The sequence below is a fragment of the Sminthopsis crassicaudata genome, chromosome 2 (genome assembly GCF_048593235.1).
Source record: "Sminthopsis crassicaudata isolate SCR6 chromosome 2, ASM4859323v1, whole genome shotgun sequence".
NCBI lineage: Eukaryota > Metazoa > Chordata > Mammalia > Dasyuromorphia > Dasyuridae > Sminthopsis > Sminthopsis crassicaudata.
In genome coordinates this window covers 263,932,010-263,948,213 of record NC_133618.1, presented here as the reverse complement: position 1 = coordinate 263,948,213, position 16,204 = coordinate 263,932,010, and the positions used below count along the sequence as shown (strand labels likewise).

The 16,204-nt window shown below is 36.2% G+C and overlaps 1 protein-coding gene across 4 annotated transcripts in view; it reads left to right on the top strand.

The window, feature by feature from the left end:
- GREM1 (gremlin 1, DAN family BMP antagonist) overlaps positions 1–15,310 on the top strand; it is a 49,961-nt gene extending 34,651 nt beyond the window's left edge. For 3 of the 4 annotated variants that reach the window (XM_074289201.1, XM_074289202.1, XM_074289199.1), the window contains exon 2: positions 10,244–15,310. In XM_074289201.1, coding sequence (XP_074145302.1) covers positions 10,245–10,799 — 555 coding nt within the window. In that variant the 5' untranslated portion in view covers position 10,244 and the 3' untranslated portion in view covers positions 10,800–15,310. Of the gene's footprint in view, positions 1–7,086; positions 7,130–10,243 lie in introns of all 4 variants that reach the window. The other variant, XM_074289200.1, reaches the window with a different exon arrangement.
- Positions 15,311–16,204: the final 894 nt, after the last annotated feature.

The following is a 16,204-nucleotide window of genomic DNA, read 5'->3' as shown; positions in this document are numbered from 1 at the left end:
AGAGACAGATAGAGACAAAGAGAGAAAGAGACAGAGAGAAAAAAAAAAAGAGACAGAGACAGAGACACAGAGAGACAGAGAGGACAGAATTAGAGAGAGACAGAAAACAGGCAGAAAGACATAACAGAAAGATAAGACAAAACGAGACAGAGACAGAGAGAGACAAAGAGAGAAAGAGATTGAGAGAGAGAAAAGAAAAAGAGACAGAGACAGAGAGAAGGACAGAGACAGATAGAATTAGAGACAGGCAGAACTAGAGACAGAAACAGATAGAAAACAGGCAGAAAGACATAACAGAAAATAAGACAAAACGAGACAGAGACAGAGAGAGGCAAAGAGAGAAAGAGACAGAGAGAGAGAGACAGAGAGAGAGAGAGAGAGACAGAGAGAGAGAGAGAGAGAGAGAGAGAGAGAGAGAGAGAGAGAGAGAGAGAGAGAGAGAGAGAGAGAGAGAGAGAAAGAGAGAGAGAGAGAGAGAGAGAGAGAGAGAGAGAGAGAGAGAGGAGAGAGAGAGAGAGAGAGAGAGAGAGAGAGAGATGGAGGGAGGGGAGAGAGAGAGAGAGAGAGAGATGGAGGGAGGGGGAGAGAGAGAGAGAGAGAGAGAGAGAGAGAGAGAGAGAGAGAGAGCACCGAAATCACTTTTCCTTAGGGAAGTTTACCTCCAGATTGCAGAATCAGAAATGAATTGCTTCCCTGCTGGGGTTTGTTATGTCCTTCCTTTGTTCCCACTTCAAGCTCTCGACTACCTTCTTTTAGAAGAATCAGTAAGCCTTTTAACAACAACACTAACAACACATTCAGAAGTGTTTCTTTGCTAAAAACTGGTAAGTTTTTCATTGCCTAGGCCAGAATCAGGTATGGAATCTTTTTGACTTGAAATAGCAAATCTAGGTGATGTTTTCGAGTAGTAGTGTTTATTTTCTCAAAATGATGCTGCCAGAAGAAGAGTTGATTCAATCAACCCATTTTGTTATTTTCTATTTAAACTTCCTTATAGGATTGTTTCTTTCTGTGTATACACACGAGTAAAACAAAATAAAAGGGAAAAGATTAAGATAACTCTTTAAGAGTGAAATATCTAAAAAACTTTCCAAAGTACCAAAGTAGGATCTTTAAGAGCATGATTCACATTCAGATTCCATCTAGGTCTCCAGTGTATCTAGCACATAATCTAAAGTCTAAAGCAATTCTGCTGAATTAACTAATCTTCCTTGTTTCATTTTGAGCATGAAATTTTATTTAAGGCATCTTCAGAACTGTGGCTACTCTAAAAATGAAAAACCTTAAGGTTACTACTTAGCATTTTCATTCTGCATTTTGTGGGTTTGATATTCTCATAGGTTCATTACTTTTAGCACAGTCTTTTTGAGTGAGAAAGAAATAACTTGTAGAATATAGCCTAGAGAAATCTAAAATTCATGGAAGAGCAAATTCAATTACATGAAAGTTTGGGAGTGAAGAAAAATAATAGAGTCTCTTCAGGACTAACTATAGTGACCACACTGGAGAAGAATAGAAACATGATTCATTTCCTCTTTACAGTTTCTGACTAGGACGCAGATTCTTACCTCCGATCTGATTATGCATCAGCAACCTGGTTCTGATTTGCCTCTGTCTTCCAAACTGAAGCTCCCCATCCCAGCAGTGTGCTAAATAAATATATTGGGAAATGGTGACATTTAAATTACATTTCTATACTTTCTAATACTTCAGAACCAAAAGTATTTTGCCTAGAAAAGTTATCTTCAGCACCAAAGACATAAATTAAATGTGTGGCAAGGGCATTTCCCTTTCTTACTGCTTAAAGATTTTGTTTTATACATTATATATTTTATACAGTATATTGCTATGCTACTATTAAGTACTATATATAAAGGATACAACTGCTCTAAGAGATAATGCTGGGAAATAGAATTATCTATAATGACTCTTGTGAGGAAATCATGTCTCAAAAATGACTAATCTGGTATACTAAGCTGAGAATTCAACCTTTATTTTTAGTGTTTGTGTTTGTGTGTTTGGGGAGGTGACTTTATGGACTAGATGAAATTAGAATGAATCATGAGATCATATATCCCTTTAATTGCTTTTATATTGAAAAGGATTTCCATTTCTTTTTTTTAAAATAAAGCTTTTTATTTTCAAAATGTAAGCATAGTTTTCAGTATTCACCCTTGCAACACAAATATTTTTCTCCCTCTCTTCCCCATACCTCTTCTCCTAGACAGCAAGTAATCTAATATATGTTAAACATGTGAAATTCTTCTATATATTTTTCCATAATAATCATTCTGCACAAGAAAAATCAGATCAAAAAGGAAAAAAATGGAAAAAAAAACCCAAAATGCAAGCAAACAACAACAACAATAGCAACAGAGTGAAAATACCATATTGTGATTCACACTCAGTCCCACAGTCCTCTCTCTGGCTCTTTCCATCCATCACAAGACTATTGGAATTGACCTGAATCACCTAACTGTTGAAAAGAGCCACATGCATCAGAATTGATCATCATATAATTTTGTTGTTGTGTATTGTGTTCTCTTGGTTCTACTCATTTCATTTAGCATCAATAAATGTAAGTCATTTCAGGCCTTTCTGAAAGCATCCTATCAATCGTTTCTTATAGAATAATAATATGCTATAACATTCATATACTATAACTTATTCAGCCATTCTCCACTTGATAGGCTTCCACTCAGTTTCCAATCCTTTGCCACTACAAAATGGGCTGCAACAAACATTTTTGCACATGCAGGTCCTGTTCTCTTTTTAAAAGGATTTTCTATATCATCCAGCCCCAGAGAAGTAAATTAATAATAGACTTTTTTCCCATCGAAAACAAGATGAAAAATCAGTTTTATTCATTCAGGGTAGCCTGTTAAGGTGGAAAGAACACTAATTCTAGAGACAGAGAACCTGGATTTAAATTCTGGCTTTATCACTTATGTAACTCTGGAGAAATTATTTAATTTCTTTGTGCCTCAGTTTTCTCTTCTATAAAAAAAGGGAATTAGATTAGATGATCTTCCAGGCCCCTTCTAGCTCTAAAAAAAATGATCCTAAATGCAGGCTTTCAGCATTTTTAAAATAATGAAGTTTTAAGGGGTTGGATTCATTTTGCCCATATTGCAAATAAGAAAAACTTTGCATTTATACACTACAAATTCAATCATTCATGGTGTCAGATGATTTTACCCTAGAGCCCAGCTTCTTAAACTGTAATTCACAACCTCACATGGGGTCTCATAACTGAATGTGGGAATCTAAAACTACAACTTATTATTGATAAATGTATGGTTTGTATACATATTTTGTATACCTATATTCCCCGGGATCATGTAAACATTTCTTGGGCAAAAAGGGGTTGAGAGTAGAAAAAGTTTTAAGAAATCCTGCCCTAGAGTAAGAGCTCTATACTAATAGAAAAAAAACTTTATGTATCATGAATCTTCCTTGACATCACCATTTTAATGGAATTATATTTTTAATTACAGAATAGTTTTGCTCAATTTATTTTAATATACTAATAATCCTATAAATACCTAGCTTCTAAATTTTTGTGTCTTCAGATTCTGAGTGTCATCTGGTTTATGCAATAGAGACAAGTCCAATTAAAGGTCTCTTCAGTTTCAGGATTTGTTGGTTTGGATACTAGAAATATACAGAGAATAAATGAGTTTCTAGTTCTTCAAAGACTTTTTTTTTTTTTTTTTTGCTAAGGCATTTGGGGTTAAAGTGACTTGTGACTTGTACAGGGCCACACAGCTAGGATGTGTTAAGGGTCTGAGACCAGACTTGAACTCAGGTCTTCCTAACTTCAGGGCTGCCCCTTCACAAGCAATTTTTTTAAACATGTAAAATCTACTTTTTTCTTTGGTAAATCATAAAATTTTAGATTATTTTATAATTATCATTATCTTGACTTTTAATTAATTCATTTTGGCCCTAAAACAATAATATACCCAACTCTTTTCCACTTTTACCCTCAGTCTTTCCTAGACCCAAAACCTGGGGAGAAAAGGGTCACATCATCCAAAAAAAGTGTAGCATATAAAGTGATCATCTCCAGCATCTTTTAAGGAGGAGAGGGAGGACAACTTTATAATCACATTAAGATGTGTCTTTTCCAGGTGTCTTTTCAAAACTTTGTATTAGAATTACCCAAAAGCCTAGGCAAAAGCATCTAACTTCCTATAGCCTTTCTCTATTGTATTCATTATGTCAAACTCTTAAAAACTAGACAGCTAATAGAAGGAGAACTAGGCTCAGAATGACGAAGACCTGAGTTTTAATCTTGCTTCTGACACTAAGTATGACATAACCTCACCCACTGGTTTTTTTATCTGTAAAATGGAGATAATAATAGTGCCAATCTCCCAGAGTTGTGAGGATCAAATGAGATAAGATATGTGAAGCACTTTGCAAACCTTAAAATGCTACATAAATGCTGGATATTATTATTATGAGTAGATGTGGCACAATCAGCTGAATTGTGAAATGCTGAGGGAACAGAGAAAAAAGGAAATAGTCCCAAATTAGTAAGATAACAGTCTGTCTAATGTGAAATAAAGAGCATTAGAAACAGGTTGTACAAACTAGTTCCATTTTTTTTATTGTGGTGGTTTAAGATCCAGTAGATTATGCTCCTGAAGCCTTTCTAGTGGTTGGCACTCACCACCATGACCTGAAAATCAGTTTATGTCACACACATTGAGTGTCTTGCATGCAAACATTCTTTCTCAGTCATGAAGGAAAACTCAAAGAAAGAGTCAGGTAGAAAAGATATATTTTTAAAGAGATAGGAAGGGAGGAAAACCTGTGAGGAAAGTTAAGCATGATAACTAGTCCAGGAGATAGCAGTTACAGAGATAGCTTTTCGCAAAAATCTGACTGATTACATGAAAAAATATTCAATGAAAATTGACATAGATTTCTAATGTCTAATTAGACAAAATCTAAACAGATTTTGTCAAAAAATCTGTTCACTGGTGTGTTGGGTAAATATTTAACAACTAGCCTTCTAGAGAGAAAAAAATTGGTATGATACTGTTAAGTTTAATTTACATTATTAACATTTTCTCCATTACTTCCTTACATCTAGACAATCCACAGAACACTAAATCAAGCCCTGATCTAAAGCCTTCATCATTTTCTGAAATATAAATGTTCATACTCATAATTTAACAAAGGTTTGTCAAAGTATGAGCTGATTCTAGCAGGCTTCTGCCTTCAGTTGAAACAAAAGTGATTCCAAAGGATCATAGAGCTCAAAGAACCAGAAATGACTTTAAACACAACAAATCAAACCTTCTCATTTTACAGATGAAAATTTTAAGACTTAGAGAAGTTAAATGACTTGTCTAAAGTCATACATGACAGAGATATGATCTTTTATATTGGTTGTCATTGTTAATTACATTTAACTTTGTTAGAAGAATAATGATCTAGTTTGATTAATAAGTGGACAGTATAATGAATGGAAACACTCAGAACACATATGGTCCTCATAATGGGGAGATTCACTGATGGACCTATACAAAATTTTTTTCTAGGATATCAATAATTTTTGATCATCTACTATGTACAAGAGACTGTTTCAGTTCTTCAAGATACTAATATGAATCAAGACAGCATTTATTAAAGCATTTGCTATGAGTGTTACATACTCAAGATACAAAGATGAAAAATGATACAGCTCCTATGGAACTTAAAATTTAATGGAGGGAATATTACTCCTGAGTCTTTTTGTTTCTCCTTCACATTCCTGAAGTTACTTAAAAATACAAAATGTTGGGCAGAAGATTTGGAAGGTGGGAGTGGGAAATGTCCCAATAAAGAGTAATGGAAAAGTGAACTTCAATCCTGACTCAACAGACTCCAAATTCAGGGTTCTATGTTTTTAGTTAGTTAACAGCATAGACTCCCTTTAATTTACCACAATGATATAGGAAACAGAGCTTTCAACAACTACTTTCCCCCCTATTCTTCAGAGTATTATTGGCCTCCAGGAAACAATGATTTGTTTGATTTGTTTGATTGAATATTTGAAGTTGATCTTTACTACTGTCTTAACAGCTATTTATAATGTTTAAGAATTCTAATGGTCTACACTAAGCACTTAAGATCTTTAAAGTTAACAGTAGTTATGCTTTTTTTTTCTTTTAAGAGTAAAAAAAAAAAACAACAACATTTGATAGGAATTTTTTCTAGACTATGCCAGACTACTAAATCTTAATCTAAGAAATCTGTAATTTTTTTAATTAGGAAAAAATAAAGCTCTCTTCTCCCCGCCCCCCCTTTCTCCTCTGGCTTGACTTATGGGACATGTGTGCTCCCATAGGAAGAACAGAGCCTGTCCAAATTAAAATTAAAAACCACATTTGGTGAATTTTATATAGTATTTGACAAGTGAAACATGGTTCTGAATTTACTGCCTTTTTTTTTGGCCCCATAGTAGTGAATAAAAATGACTTCAATTAGAAAATAAAACCCACAGAATTTGGCCTCATACCAGTTCATAAAACTAATGGATTTTGGAGTTTCCTTAGAAAAAGTAAGGCATGCTTTGGGAGGTTGGCCAGGCTAGCAGAGACTTTGCTGGGCTGAAAGTTAGAAAACTTGAGCACTAGTCTGGGCTTTGCCACTGATTTGCACTGGGAGGTGAATTTATACAAGGTATATTGCCTTGCTGCCTTATATTTTTATAAAATACACATGAAAAAAATAGTCCTTCCATTTGTAAAGAAGATACTATCAATTAATCCATATAATTTTTCTCTCATATTGCAGAGAAAAATTTAAAAAAATTTTCTCAATATAATTTCATTCTACTTCTCCATTCCTCATCCTATGAATGGATCCCACCTTGATTTGAAATAGCAGCCACCATAAAATAGATCCCTTTAAACAGAAATACTTTCTTCTTGTGAAGAAAAAAGAGGTTAAATTAAAGGTGCAGGTCTACTGCTTGCCATGAGATGAATGGGGAGGCCTTGTCAACATTTTTTCATTTATCCCAGAATAACCCCTCATTTTATTCATTTTTTAAATCTTCTGCTGCTGCTGCTGCTTCTATTGAATCAGTCGGATTCCTTAATCCACCTGCCAGCTGTGTCAGGAGACACAGGTGAGTGTGGACTACACCAGCTACTTAATAGTGTCTTATTCTGTGATTCTCTTTGGCCAATCAATTAGTCTCTTGGATTCCATTTCCTTAAGTATAAAATGATGGAGTAAGGTTAATAATTTCCAGGATCCCCTCAAGTTCTACATTCTATGATTCTGTATTCTTCCTCTAGAATAAGTGTTTTCTTACAAGACATTAAGATTATAAGTGGATAAAGCACTGTACTTGGAGTTAGTGAAACTTGAGTCCAAATCCATCCTCAGACCCTTACTACTTGGGTGAGCAAGTTACTTAACCCTCTATCTGCCTTGGTTTCTTCATCTGTTAATAGAGATTATATTAGTTTCTTATCCCCAGAGTTGTTATGAACGTTAAATGAAATAATATTTGTAAAGCCAAAGCTAGAAGCACAGTGTCCATCCTAGTAATTATTATTAAAAATGTCTTCAACTTACATGAACTGATGCTAAGTGAAATGAGCAGAACCAGGAGATCACTGTGCATGGCAACAAAAAGATTATATGAAGATCAATTCTGATGGATGTGGATTTTTTCAACAATGAGATGACTGAGGCCAGTTCTAATGATTTTGGGATGAAGAGAGTCATCTACACCCAAAGAAAGGATTATGAGAACTGAGTGTGGTTCAGAGCAGCATTTTCACTCTTTTGGTTGTTGTTTACTTGAATTTTGTTTTCTTTCTCACTTTTTTTATTTTTGATCTGATTTTTCTTGTGCAGCAAGATAATTGTATAAATATATGTACATATGTTAGATTTAACACATATTTTTAACATGTTTAACATATATTGGATTGCTTGCCATGCAGGGGAGGAGATGGAGGCAAGGAGGGAAAATTTGGAAAACAAGGTTTTGTAAGGGTCAGTGTTGAAAAATTATCCATGCATATATTTTGAAAATTAAAAGATTTAATGAAAATTATTTTTTTCCTCTGAGGCTGGGGTTAAGTGACTTGCCCAGGTCACACAGCTAGGAAGTGTTAAGTGTCTGAGATCAGATTTGAACTTAGGTCCTCCTGAATTCAAGGCTAGTGCTCTACCCACTATGCCACCTAGCTGCCCCCCAATTTTTTTAAAGTCCTCAAATGGGGCAGCTAGATGAAGTCAGGACGACTGCTGTGTGACCCCTAGGCAAGTCACTTAACCCCAAATGCCTCCCCCCCCAAAAGTGTAAAAAAAAAACAATATTCTCTATTGCAAACAACCAACTATCAATAAGTAATAAAACCTGGAATTGAGCCTAAGAATGATGAACTGGACTGGGATCAATTTTTGGCAGGTGTGATAGAGTCTCTAGTATTCAGGCCTGAGGCCATCTATTATGTTCCACTGCTGAAATGGGCAGTGACTGGTTTAAATTTTATTTTTGATACTGGCACTGTACTGAGTAAATAACACAGACTTCTAAGGGTTGCCGAAGCATAAAGTATATTTGCCCGGGAGACGGAACAGTTCTGGCTCAAGTCATCTTGGTTTCTGGAGAAATATGCCCTGTTTTAACACTAGATTTTTTTAGAGGGAAAAAAAAGATCTTTTAAGGCAAAACAAGGAAATTAATTTTTTTTTTGGGGGGGTAGTTGTTCTGTTTAAATAACAGTGATGTTGTAACCCAAGCTGACAAAAGCCAGGAACCCTAAAGTCAGAACTGGAGTGAAAATGTCACATTATTTGCTTAGAGTTTGAACTTCTCTCAAAGTATTAGGTTATCTCAGAATCTTGATTTTTTTTTTACTTATATTTTTATATTTGATAATTTGTGGTTGTAATAACACATTATTCTTAGGGATGAAAGACAGTATCTTCTTTGGGCCTATAGAGTGTGTGTTTTTCAAACATTTTATTGTTTTTGGGATAGTTCCTATGTTTATGGGATCATAGATTTAGAGCTTAAGTCCATCTTAGATGTTTAGCAGATTTTTCAGATTGGGAAAATAAGATTCAGAAAGGTGAAGTTTCTTGTCTAAGGTCAAATAGGTAGCAAATAAAAGAGGCAGAATTTGAACCAAGACCTCTGATTTGGTGCTTTGTATCACACCACACTGCTCTACCTGACCCTTGTGATGAGGAATGGGAGGAAATTTTTTAATTATCATTCAGTTTTTACCAGTTGCTTCTCATGTGTCAAAATTTAAAGTTAGGCCAAAATAAGAGTGGGGAGAGGTAAAGAAAGTAAGTGATAATCCAGTGGGTTTTTTTTTTTCTCTAACATCAGGAAACCAGGTCAGAGAAATGATAACAATTGACATTTAGACAGCTCTATAAAGTTCGCAAAACTGTATTTCATTTGATCCTTACATATTGGGACCAGTTCCTATAGACACTCTTATCCCCATTTCCCCATTTCACAGAGTCAGAAAAGGTGACCGACTTGCCAATGATGGCACAGTTAGTAAATGTTGGACCTAAATTTTCCTATCTCTACAGTTAGTTCTTTCTGGTATATCAGGCTTCCTGAAGAGAAGTAGCTTGGTAGCCTCAAACAAATATCATGTAGGCTTTTAATTTTACCCCGGGGGAATTGTGAACTGAAATTCCAAGACATAAAAAAATCAGAAACTGTCCCCGAATTTTAGAGTTGGAACATGTCACAGAGATCATCTGTTTTATAGATGAAGAAATGGAGGCACAGAAAAAACTAAATGACTTTGGGCAGTCCTACGGACAACGTGGGCAAGTTACTGATAAACCTGGAACAGGATCTCATTTCTCCTGACTCCCAAGCCACTGGGCTTTCTCTTGCCATATGTAGCCACACAGTCTAGAAATCTGAGTTTTCAGAGAGTTTAGGGGATTTGCCCAAGGTCACTCAGTAAATTAGCGGTAGAACCTATCCGGGAGATCCCGTCTTCTTCATTCTCAAAGTGGTAGCATAAGAGCAGGAGGAAAAGGAATCTGGAGTACTAGTGAATTCAGGCATGAGTGAGCCTCTGCTTACAGGGACATTAGAAGGATCAAACGATGATCAAAGAGATGTAAGAGTTTACAAACTTCAAAGGGTTACATGAATGTTGTTTTAGTCACTTTCGTTCTTTTATTTTCCATGTGAGGGTACTAATGGCATTCTCCTTTCTGCCCCCTCTTTCCTTTCCCTTAGGATGGGTCGAACAGCCTACGCTGTGGGGGCTTTGCTTCTGCTCTTGGGAACCTTGCTGTCAGCCACCGAAGGGAAAAAGAAAGGCTCTCAAGGTGCCATCCCACCTCCTGACAAGGAGCAGTACAATGACTCAGAGCAGACACAGACTCCGCAACAACCTGGATCCAGGAATCGCGGGCGGGGCCAAGGACGGGGCACTGCCATGCCGGGGGAGGAGGTGCTCGAGTCCAGCCAGGAGGCCCTGCATGTGACAGAACGCAAATACCTGAAGCGGGACTGGTGTAAGACTCAGCCTCTCAAGCAGACCATCCACGAGGAGGGTTGCAACAGCCGCACCATCATCAACCGCTTTTGCTATGGCCAGTGCAACTCCTTCTACATTCCCAGGCACATTCGGAAGGAAGAAGGTTCCTTTCAGTCATGTTCCTTCTGTAAGCCCAAGAAATTCACCACCATGATGGTGACGCTCAATTGTCCTGAACTGCAGCCGCCGACCAAGAAGAAAAGGGTCACCCGGGTGAAGCAGTGTCGTTGCATATCGATTGATTTGGATTAGGCTACGGACACCCAGCCTACCCAATGACTCAGCCCCAGATGTGCCCAGTGCCGAGTCCAAGGCACTTGTGATGCTCAAATCCCAGATGCAAGAAGTACTGCTCACTGCCGGAGCGTGCATGTGTGTATTTGTCTGTGTGATGGAGCATTGCATGTATGTCCAGAGGCACCATGGGGCGTAAAAGTCTCTTCTGGAGGGTACTTCCTATTATGTAGAGTATCTGTTGCACTTGGGGCTATGTGGATGACTCAAATTCCTGGCAACTTCCCGAGGCAAATCTCAAGTCAGGCAGGGATGGTGCCTTGCTTTGCCTCTGCCTTCAATGCGCCTTCTTAGTTAGACATCTAACATTCCCTTCAGAATGAGTGTTGCACAGACAGTGGTTACTCTGGGTCTTTTTAAATGGAACATGGAAAGGGACTTGCTTTCAGACCTGCATCTGAAGTAGAAAAAAGCTCCTAAGCAGCTGTTCCTTTCAACTACTTTTGGTCCATCCCCCAAACTCAAAATCGATAGCTGTTTCTAAACCATATTCCTCTTTGTAAGCTCTTCCTTGTTGTAATCTTACCATGATTTTATGTAATTTCCTCTTTGCAAAAATATTCTAGATAATTAAAAGTAATTTGAATTGCCAAGAAAATGGAGGTGAGACACTGAGGGACTAGTAGTGGTTTAGGAGGTAGAATTTAGGAGTAATACCCACATGAGCTTGGCAGGATTAAGGATTAAGGTGTGGAGGGAACAATGCAACACTGTAAAGTCAGCATGAAAGAGAATCTAGGTAAAGCAAGGACTCGATAAATATCTCGCATAACACTCTCAACTCTGTTGTGCATTTTGAATAAATAAGGTAGCCTTAGCTCTGACTTTCTTGACATTAGTGTAGGGAGCCAAATCTTTAACTGTGGTATTCCCAGCCCAAGATCAGATTTCTATCTTGATAATTTTTTCCTCACTCTTTCTTTGTCCCATTTCCCCATAAATACAGGGCTTAAAGTCTTCTGAAAATTAAATCATTATATGATTGTTCACTCAGTAAGAATTTATTAAGAATCTACTACATCCCAGGCACTGTGTGCTAGGTTCTGGAGATAGAGAAATCGGTGAAATAGCACCCACTCTCACGGACCTTTTTTTTTTCTTTTTTTTCTTCTGCTAATGAATAGAATCAGATCGTTTTGGAAGTTTCCTGGGCTTTCTATTATAACACAAGGTTGAAGAGAACAAGATAGAGGTATATGGAATATGCTGATTACCCTAAATTCATTTTTTAAATAGATTTTTGAATTTTTTTATAAGATGGAGGATTTTTTATGGTCTTAACATTGGGGTTGGCTTCAAAGTGTTTTCTCTTTCCCACCACATGTCACTTTATGGCAGCTGGTTTACTTATTAACCAGGCAAGTTTGATGGACATTTATCACCGGTTTTAGATCAAAATTAAAGTTGACATCAGTTTTCAGTTCAGTTGTTTTTCAGTAATGTCTGATTCTTCCTGTGCCCCTTTTGGGGTTTTTCTGGCAAAAAGAGTGGAGTGCTTTGCCATTTCCTCCTACAGTTCATTTTATGAACTGTATTTTATAGATAGGGAAAACTAGGCGAACAGGGTTAAATGTCACACAGCTAGTAAGTGTCTGAGGCCAAATTTGAACTCAGGAAAAGGAATCTTCCTGACTTCAGACTGGCATTCTCCCACTGTGCCACCTAGCTGCCCTGGTTGGTCTACTATTTCTAATTATATTATCTAATTACATATCTAATTATTCCCTGAGCACATAAGCAACATAAAATCAGCCAGGTCAGACTTAAATATTTTCATAATTATGTAAACCAACTTAAAAAGACTCTAACCACCACCATTGCCCCCCTTGTTCCTGAGGATCATGAGAAATGTTGCTCAGACCTCCTTAGCCATGAAGAGTTAGGACTTGGTATCTTTATTTTATTTTATTTTTTTAATAGAGAAAATGGCATAGAAAAATCTCTTTAAAAGAAGACTCAATCAACTTTCTTTTTCTTTTTTTTTTCCAAAGGCTTAGCATTATTTTTGCAAATTAGAATTTTGGCTAAAAATATTTGGCTCTTTCAGAAAGTCTTTCCTAATTGTGCCAGATCTGAACTTGTCAAATAGAGTACAGAAATGCCAATATAGCATGGAGTGTTATACAGAGTCCCCATTGAGTAGAGCTATCTCTTTAGCCTGGAATGGTTCTGGCAACATTGTGGTTATAGTGTTTTGTTTTTTTAACTAGAGTTTTTGAGAGAGAGAGAACAGTAAGTAAGAGAAAGGAGAAAAAGAGAAGAGGAAAGAGAAAAGAGGTAAAAGAAACAATAACAGAGATCTCATGATTCAGAGGGAAAGATATAGTCCTTTGTTCAGAATTTTAAGGGAAATTGTTATTTCATTTATTTTTTTTTAAAGGAGGCATTCAGAATAAGAAAATTTGTTTTTTGTCTAATGATACCGCCATTTTGATGTATAATCATACAAATATTTATTGGTTCACTTCATCTGCATTGCTCTAAATAAACTAGGACAGCTTCCAATTCCTGACTTATTTTTATCTAAGGCCAAGATAACCCTGTTGAGGGTAGGCAAGACTAACTCTGGTTTCTCTTTTGTGACCACATTGTTTTTCCAAATCCTGGAATTTTATCCATTAAAATTAAACCTATATTCTTCCTACCTAGAGCCTTCTCAGCTCCACAACTGGAGAAAGGGGTGGACACTCAAAAGACCAGGAGTTGAAAATTTCAGAGCATTGCTAACTTTCCAAGAAAACATTTACAGTCTTCCCATTCAACAACTATAAACAAGAACCACATATTTTAAGGCAGAATTAAAGATTCAACACTGGATTTCATTCCTATTTCAATTTCAATTGAATTTCATTTCCAATTCCTGATAAATTTTAACCTTCAGCCCAAGGTGTTTACCCACTCATAAACACTTCCTTTCCCATGCCCAAACAAACATGCTTCCAACATGGAAGTATCTTGTCTACTCTTTGCATTAATCCTGTCTGTTCCCAGTCTTGCTTTCATTCAAATCCTTAAACAGGAAAGCACAGAATGGCTTTAATTAAGCACACAAATGCCTAAGCCAAAATGGGGAGTGGGAAGAGGAAACTGAAAATGTAAAACCACACTAGAGAGGAGAAATAACATTTAGAACCAGTAAACACTGAATTTCTCTTGTTGTTTTAACTCTGCCACAGGCATGTGATTTTGTTAAAAAGAGATGACTTAAGTGGCCAGCAATAATTTTCCTTTTAGTAGCCTGTACCACAGTCTTGCATTTGGGGAGGATTTGGCTCCAGTAAAGAGAGTTTCCTCAAAATTAACTTCCCCAGGATAATCAGCAGCATGACTACCCCCCAAAGCATAACTGGGCAAACAAAGAGAGCAGTTCTACTTGTCTATTTATGCCACTGTTGGTTAAGATTAGCATGAGTATAGACTATCTTCTGTCATTTACTTAAAATCCACATTGGTTAGATATTATATCAGGTACTCACTGATGATGCAATACTACTTTTCTGTTTGCTGTGGGGTTTTTTGTTTGTTTGTTTTGACTGAAATATACATAATTTCAATCTTTCCTATTAAAAAATGCCAAACACTGAATTTGCATATTATGGCATATACCTGACATCTTTTAAAATACATATTATATATATACATTTATATACTTTTAAGTGTTTTTGTCATCTGCATTTCTTCAAAGATTAAAATTAATAATGATAATAATTATGATAAGGGAAGAGAGAAATTTGAAGATAAAGGAGATAATTTCCACTGTGTGGAATGTGAATAAACAGAAAGATGGGTATTTAATGTAATTATTAATTCAGATATTTTGTTCAGTATGATAACAGCGATTTTTTTTCTTTTTCTCTGAATTGTGCAAAGGAGACACTGGCTCCTCCTAGGTGGTTGAAAGCTTTTTGTATGGGATGATTTTATTCAGAAGAAAACAAACTTTGTTGTATCTGTGCACAGATAGATATTGCAGTTATCAGAAATGAAGAGGCTGACATCTATGTTTTATGTTTCAGAGGTTAACATTCCTCAAGCAATATTTGTCAAGACTTTAAGCAGTATCTGTGAAGACAAGATGTACAGAAAAAAATACCAAATAACAGCAGTAATTCACAAAGAAAGTCGCCTTAAGGAAATTTTAAAAAAATGAATCCCAATTTTATTCATAGAACACATGAATGGCTAATTAATGCATAAGATTGAAAAAAAAAAAACTTCTGTTGATCTCTCATTCCCAAGATATTTAATATAAACTGTATCATGTATTTAAACTTCTCCCTTATTCTAAAAAAGTATCTATAGACAATGAGGTGCCTTATTTTTTTATATGTGTTCATGGACTCAAAAGGAAATTTGGTTTAAAATGAATTTCTAATTATATGTAATTGAATAAGATTGGATGTTTTTTCTCAAGAATTTTATGTATAAACTTTTCTCAAGGATAACCAATAAATTAAACCTCTTCTATATTGTTTTTGTCTGTGTGTGGGGTGGGGTTGGGTGCGTTTAATTTCTCATATTGGGGATGAAAGTTAGAGGGAAATGAATAGAGAAGGAAGAGATTTCTTTAATCATAAGATCACGGGGCAGCTAGGTGGCGCAGTGGATAGAGCATCAGCCTTAAATTCAGAAAGACGAGTTCAAATGTGATCTCAGACACTTAACACTTCCTAGCCGTGTGACCCTGGGCAAGTCACTTAACCCCAGCCTCAGGGAAAAAAAAATCATAAGATCACATATTTAGAGGTGAAAAGGATCAGAGAGGTCATCTACTCAAAATCCTCATTTTATAGATGGTGAAACAAATCCAAAGAGGTCAAATGACTTGAAGATTCCACAGATAGCAAGTGGTAAAATTGGAACCAAAAAATTGATTATGGTTTATAGTTGGGTTTCAGAATTTTTTCTATTGCACTGTGATAACTTATCAAAGAAGGAAAGGAAGGAAGATGATGGTTTCTTTGGTATCTCCAAATATCAGAAGTTTTATTCCTTCTACTTAACTCTTTCCTGAGCCGCAGTTAATTTCATTAGACAGTCATCATGACTTGAGCTGAGAAGAAATGAAAAGAGAAGTTTAGCATCAGAAGAGATCTCAGAAGTCATCTAATCCAACCTATATCTCACCCAGAATTCCTTTGAAAGCATCTTCAATGAATAGTCATGAAGTCTTCTCTTAAAGATCTTTAGTAAAGGGTAATCCTCAAGAATTAGGCAGCTCATTCCACCTTGGAAGCTTTTCCTTTCATCAAATGTACCTCTTCCCTTTTTTAATCTTCTACCCACAGTGCTTTATTTTTTCTTCTTCAGCCAACAGAACAAATTCACATGAAGCTCTTTAAAATATGCAATGGCAGCTATGT